The sequence below is a fragment of the Mercurialis annua genome, linkage group LG7 (genome assembly GCF_937616625.2).
Source record: "Mercurialis annua linkage group LG7, ddMerAnnu1.2, whole genome shotgun sequence".
Taxonomy (NCBI): Eukaryota; Viridiplantae; Streptophyta; class Magnoliopsida; order Malpighiales; family Euphorbiaceae; genus Mercurialis; species Mercurialis annua.
Window position 1 is genome coordinate 44786593 of NC_065576.1, and position 6000 is coordinate 44792592.

The following is a 6000-nucleotide window of genomic DNA, read 5'->3' on the forward strand; positions in this document are numbered from 1 at the left end:
AAATACACTCTTTTAGCCGATTATAGATTAGGCAAAAATATTTAAAAAAACCCCACCTTTAACTTTATTTTCAATTGCACCACCACATAGGAGAATTTTCAATTACACCCTATTTAGGGTTTTCAGTTTTCACCTATACCCTAATTGACTAAAATGACCTCTTTTTATTTAGAAAAAAAGTTAAATTAATCATTCATTTGTATTTTTTTAAATGAAAAAAATAATGATATAATCCTTCTATTTAGTTGGTTTTAATAATTTTATCCTTAAATTATCAATTTTTTTTATTTTGGGGTGCAGACGAAAACTGAAAACCCTAAATGGGGTGCAATTGAAAATTCTCCTAGGTGGTGGTGGAATTGAAAACAAATTCAAAGGTGGGGGGTTTTCAGTATTTTTGCCTATAGATTATAGGTAAATTATATTTTTACAAGAAAAAATAATTATTTTTTTTCCAACAAAAAAATTAGAATATATTTTTATAAAATATTAAAAAACACTTTATACAGAGTGCAATTTTCTCCTTTTTTTTTCTTCTTTTCTTCTCGTGTTTTGTTTTGTCATCCACATCTTTAAGCGTCGGCTTGTAAATAGTAATCAAAGAATAAAATATAAAAAATATAAGACTTAACTATCTAAAAATACCCTAAATTTTCAATTTTTTTCCATTTCTGGCGATATCTTTTAAAATCTTTAATTGTAGCATATTTTTCAATTTTCACTTTCAATTATAATTATTTGTCCAAATTGAAATGAGAGAAAAATTTAAATATTATATTTATATTACTTCACATTGTTATAATTTGCATTTTTGTCAAAATAAATTTTAAAAATAAAATAATGTGAGATGTGTATTTGAACTTTTTTCCATTTTAATTTGAACAAATGGCTATAGTTGAAAGTGAAAATTAAAAAATAAGCTAAAATTAAAATTTAAAAAGATGTGGTCATAAACAATAAAATATTTGAAGTTGGAGTATTTTTTAGTGATTATGCCAAAATGTAAATAGAAGTTTGGGTAATTGGATTTTGAACAAAGGGTCAACGTAAATTCAAATTTATGTTTCGGAATTAGACAAGTATAATTTTTTTTTTTGGGTCAATTGGATTCTAAATTTGTATTTTCGGGATCAAATAGCTCACTTTATTCAGGTCTTTAAATTTGTGTCTCAGATTAAATAAATCCACGTTTAGATATACAATTTTGAAGTTATTTAACCTAAATTAAGAAAATTTTGGGACCTAATTGACTAGTAAAATTGAAAATGATAAAAAATGATCCTGAAAACACAAGTTTGAGATCTAATTTACCTAAAAAAATTAAATTGTAGTTGATCCCGATACACAAACTTAAGGCCGCATCTATCCTTTGTTCATTGGATTTTTTTAGTCGGTTCAACACCAAATAGATATAAGTATGCATTCAAATACTAAATAAGTATTTTTCGAATAAATTCATACACCAAATTGACATTAGTTCAAATACTAAATACTTATTTTCAAATAAATTCATACACCAAATGTGCAATTATCCCAGTGAGATGGGCTACCTGGTAATGTAAGTCATATTTTCTTATGGATAAGGTTAGTGTCTTCAACTACAATTTTTCATTGGCTCCCCTTACCTTCTAAAAATCAATGGACACACCAATTAAAATATATTCAAAACTGAAAAAATGAGCAAATAAAACTTACATTTTTCTTAAAAAAAATGGCAGCCAAACTGGCTTTCTCCTCTTCTCTTATCACTCAGACACATGTTTTGCCCTATTTATTACCATCATATTCCCCTCTAACCTTAGTTTCCCCAAAGAAAAGAGTTCATCAATTCAAAATCAATGCCTCAAGTAAGTGTTTTTTGCTTCTTTTATGTCACACTATAGTTCAGAAAATAGTAAGATTATGTAATTTAGAAAATGTTGTTTTATGTGTTTGTAGGTGGAGAAGAAGGAGGAGAATTAAAGCCGAAAGAGAAGAAAAAGTTTATTACAAGAGAACAAGAACCTGAACAGTTAAATTTCCTGTTTTCATCTCTCAATTTTGATGCATATTGAGTGTTTTCTGCAATAATAAAATGGGCGGTTTTACAGCTGAAATGCATACGTGACAACTAGAGTTCGCTTAGTTTTACCACATGATAGTGTTTTGCTTGTTTTCTCCTGAAACTTAACTTTAGCGGCGAGTTTTTGGTTCAAAATATGCATATATGTCATGTTTTATTATATGCATAATCGAGTTTTCAGACTGAAATACGCATATATGTCTAAGTGTTTAGGCCAAACAAAAACGAACATTGTCTACCACGTATGAACTTTGATCGGGAAACTTCTCGTTGAAATTAAAATAACAAATTAAAGTCCAGTCATCGAATTCTAGAAAGTTACTAATAGTGATGCAAAAATGCAGGTATTGGCAAACAGCAGGAGAAAGAGAAGGGGAGAATCCGATGATGACACCTCTGCCATATATCATAATTTTTGGCATGTCAACTCCATTTGTGATCCTAGCCATTGCTTTTGTTAATGGTTGGATTAAGGTACCAATCCGATGAGAAATTATAGCAAGATCAATGACATTATTGTTGGTTTTGGTTCAGTTTATATAATGCAGTCATTTCTGTCAAAGACATGAGTATATATATGTATTTGTACACTAACTTTGATTACCTATCTTATGCATATTCTTCAAAACCAACTTATATCTTACACGTAATTGAAAACGCTGAAATGAGAAATAGTTTTATATGAATATGTTATAAATATAATATTTTGACGTTTGTGTAAATGAAAAGCTGAAACATATGATTCGTACAACTTTTCGTGCAACATTGAAAAAGATCTATTCTGTAGCTACACATCTAATCTCGCAAAACCTATTGCGCTAGACAGAACCCAATAAGGTTAGTATTTTACAGCATCTGTGTTGAATTTCGAGTTTAAAATGGCGGTATATTCATCATCTAGAGGGCTTATACAGTACAACAGTCACATACTTGTGATGAAAACGAAAGGTCGAACCAAGAGCAACAACAGGCTGACCTTGATTGTTCTGAATATACATATGGTTTAAGACTGCATTCTGAGGTCTTGGCAATGTTCGATCACTTTCTGTAGCAAATTTATCGTTCAATAATGTTAGTTGAAGTTTTTGAGGCATGTCAGGAGGCTCCTTCCTGAAATCAATTTCATCTACTGAACCATTATTATAGCTTGTTATTGGAGATGAAGGAGTTTCAAATTCCGCAAGGATTTCTACTGCTTCCGAAACTTCGTCCTGTAACATAAAAACAGCAATGATCAATACTAATCTGCAACGCGTAGCTACAAAGAATGTGAAAGTAGCAATCACGTTGCACGGAAACTTATCAAGTCCTATGTTTTGGACTTCTGTTTCTGTTTTTCGAATTCTGAAACTCCGGGATTTTAAACTTATATCCTATTCTTATACAATGTATGATTTAATCATTCTCTGTTTCAGAGTTTCTATTTCCGTATAGTATAGATTAGAGCTATCGAAAATAAAAAGATAAATAGATGAAACATCACCTGTACATCCAAAATATTATATGCAATTCCTGATTCATCACACTCCCAAGGCAACTCTGGAGCATACCTCAAGTGTTCATCAACAATAAACCGATACCGAAAAACACTCGAGGGAAGCGTTTTCACAACAACAAAATCATTACCGGATTTATGCAAACGTTCTCTGAGTCAAAAACAAAAAACACATAACGTTTCGGAGTTTCATAAGCATAACCGAAAACACCAAATATGTAAGAAATTTCAGCACCTTGAGCACCAGTTATCCCATGATCCAGTGACAGCCACTCGGTTGCCACCATAACTCCAAGTTATCATCACAGCATTCAGTTTCTCATCTGAAGAATCTGTTGTATTATGCGCCGACGCGGCCATTATATCAGATGATCTTAATAAAGGAATTGTTGGAACCTGGTTATAGAAAATTTGGCAAAAATCAAATATTTAGAATTAGAAGGAAATATTTTTATGCATTGCCAAATTATGCATATCAAAAGCAACTTATGAGTAATGCATTCAAATTGACGCAGAACCAATTCAACATAGACCTAATCATCAAAAAATACTCCACCTTTACAATTTCGTTTATGTTCCAAACTTCAACTTCTCAATTTACAGTTCAACCTGTATTTATTTTTTCAATTCCAAATTTTCCAAATTGATTTTAAAAATTTGGAATATAAATGGAAAAATAATTCGAAAAGGTTTTGGATGATTCATCATTCAAAATATTCCACAAAAAGCTAGAGTTCTAATTGCTATTAAATTCTTCAATCCAATGAAACTAAAACACCTAAAAACACTGAATTGAATGGAATTAGAATTTCAAATACATTCAAACACTTTTAAGAGAAGTAAAAGTCCTAAAAAATTAAGTTTTATTTGGATAATACTATAATTCTTAACATGAACTATAAAGTTTAGCTGGTTTAAGCCTTAATAAATTTTACATACCTTAAAGATTAAGACTAAGGAATATAGAATTCACAAAGATTAAGGATTTAATATATACAAGTGCACAAAATAAAAAATACTAAAGAAATAAAACCTGTGGAGAGAACTTAAGAGGGGAATAAAAAATGGCCATTTTTTCTGAATTTTCACCACTACCCTCTTCTTCTGAACTGCCTTCTCCACCATTTTTGCCACTACCATTGCCCATACCTGATCAATTTTTCAAGAAAATAATTAGAGCCCAGATAAATAATTACCTTCAAATATGCAAAAAAAGAAAAAAGACAGAGTCTTTTTCATCAAAAAATCACATCTTTATTTTACAAAAGAAAAAGGCATGTGAGTGACTGAGTTGTGAAAAGAATTTAACTTTTTTTGTGGGGTTTGGTGAACTTATACTAACTCACCCACCACTGCAAATAAATTGCATAATTTGAAGACAGACCAAATAATTTTATTATTAGCTCAAATGAAAGAACCAAACTTTATATTGATGGGCAGATTTAGCTTTAATTTGGGTTATAAAAAGTGGTTTTGATTGATTGGTTTGGTGAGAAAGCTTAGTTTGTCCTGTTAAAGTGAAAAATTTGATTCTCCAATTAGTTTGGAAGATCCAACTATGCTGGACAAATGATAGTTTTCCTTTAAAAGTGAATATTTGCTTTGCTTATTTATAATATTAAATCTCACTGTTTTTAGCATCATTTTTGTCGTCTTCTCCTTTTTATTTACATAGTCATACCATTACCTAATCAAAACTTGCCACGTTTTCTCTCGACTGAGAGATGCGAGCAACTTTTACAGTTTGGTGTCGGTTTGATCTCTTTGGAGGAAAATTATTTGATAGACTCAGTTTATTACGTCATCCGTATACTAATCGGCTAGTCCTAACATATCGGAACACGTCATTAAAATGATGACAATATTATAATATCAAGATTTCAATATGTACACATTTATTACAATATTAATATTATTTTAATGACGTGTTACAATGTGATAGATTTAATCTACAAAATATGTGGTAGACTTTAATACCCTGTAAGTAAAAGTTGGTAAAGTGGGCCACGAGTACTAACCGCACGGGATAGGGTTTCCGAGTAGGTCGGTTTTAAAATTCTAATAAAAAATTTGGATATTAGAATTCAATGAAAGAAGTGAAATCGGAACTAAGAAATGTTCTAAGAAAAAAGTACAAAGTGAAGTTTAAATTCCCGTATTATTAATTATTGTGAATAATTAATATAATAATCGAGATCGATTGATGAAAGATTATCGGTGAAAAATAATATATTATGGAGTCGTATTATTTATTTGGTTATAAATAATACGTAAATATCGGAGTTAAAGTGATTAATTTGGATAAAAGAAAAGTTAAAAAGAAAAAAAATAAAAGTAAAAGAAGTGGGGGATTAAAATGATAATTAATTAAATTACCTATGGATAATAAGAAGGATAATAAATTAAAGGCCTAATGTCTTAAAAAATCTCGACCTTTTAGCCC

General features: G+C 30.0%; 2 protein-coding genes across 4 annotated transcripts; one reads left to right on the forward strand and one right to left on the reverse strand.

The window, feature by feature from the left end:
- Positions 1-1623: 1623 nt before the first annotated feature.
- On the forward strand, positions 1624-2694 carry LOC126657483 (uncharacterized). Its single transcript, XM_050352179.1, has 3 exons — positions 1624-1847; positions 1939-2011; positions 2407-2694. The coding sequence occupies exons 1-3, from the start codon at positions 1712-1714 to the stop codon at positions 2549-2551; spliced, it is 354 nt and encodes a 117-aa protein (XP_050208136.1). The 5' UTR covers positions 1624-1711; the 3' UTR covers positions 2552-2694.
- Positions 2695-2727: 33 nt separating this feature from the next.
- Positions 2728-5124, reverse strand: LOC126657482 (SNF1-related protein kinase regulatory subunit beta-2-like). 3 transcript variants are annotated; one of them, XM_050352176.1, is made up of 5 exons: positions 4908-5124; positions 4591-4706; positions 3793-3953; positions 3546-3708; positions 2728-3273 (listed from the first exon to the last, which is right to left on the reverse strand). In XM_050352176.1, exons 1-5 carry the CDS (start codon positions 4924-4926, stop codon positions 2956-2958), a joined length of 777 nt encoding a protein of 258 aa, XP_050208133.1. In that variant the 5' UTR covers positions 4927-5124; the 3' UTR covers positions 2728-2955. The 3 variants fall into 3 exon arrangements, with proteins under 3 accessions (XP_050208133.1, XP_050208135.1, XP_050208134.1); XM_050352178.1 differs by having other exon boundaries at positions 4904-5123; XM_050352177.1 differs by having other exon boundaries at positions 4867-5123.
- Between the last annotated feature and the right edge of the window lie 876 nt (positions 5125-6000).

Coding starts and splice junctions, on each gene's coding strand:
- LOC126657483 (XM_050352179.1), top strand. CDS start 1,712: ATGGCAGCCAAACTGGCTTTCTCCTCTTCTCTTATCACTCAGACACAT. Junction 1,848..1,938: donor ATTCAAAATCAATGCCTCAA/GTAAGTGTTTTT, acceptor ATGTGTTTGTAG/GTGGAGAAGAAGGAGGAGAA. Junction 2,012..2,406: donor AGAGAACAAGAACCTGAACA/GTTAAATTTCCT, acceptor GCAAAAATGCAG/GTATTGGCAAACAGCAGGAG.
- LOC126657482 (XM_050352176.1), bottom strand. Junction 3,709..3,792: donor TGGGATAACTGGTGCTCAAG/GTGCTGAAATTT, acceptor TTTTTGACTCAG/AGAACGTTTGCATAAATCCG. Junction 3,274..3,545: donor ATAATATTTTGGATGTACAG/GTGATGTTTCAT, acceptor TTTATGTTACAG/GACGAAGTTTCGGAAGCAGT.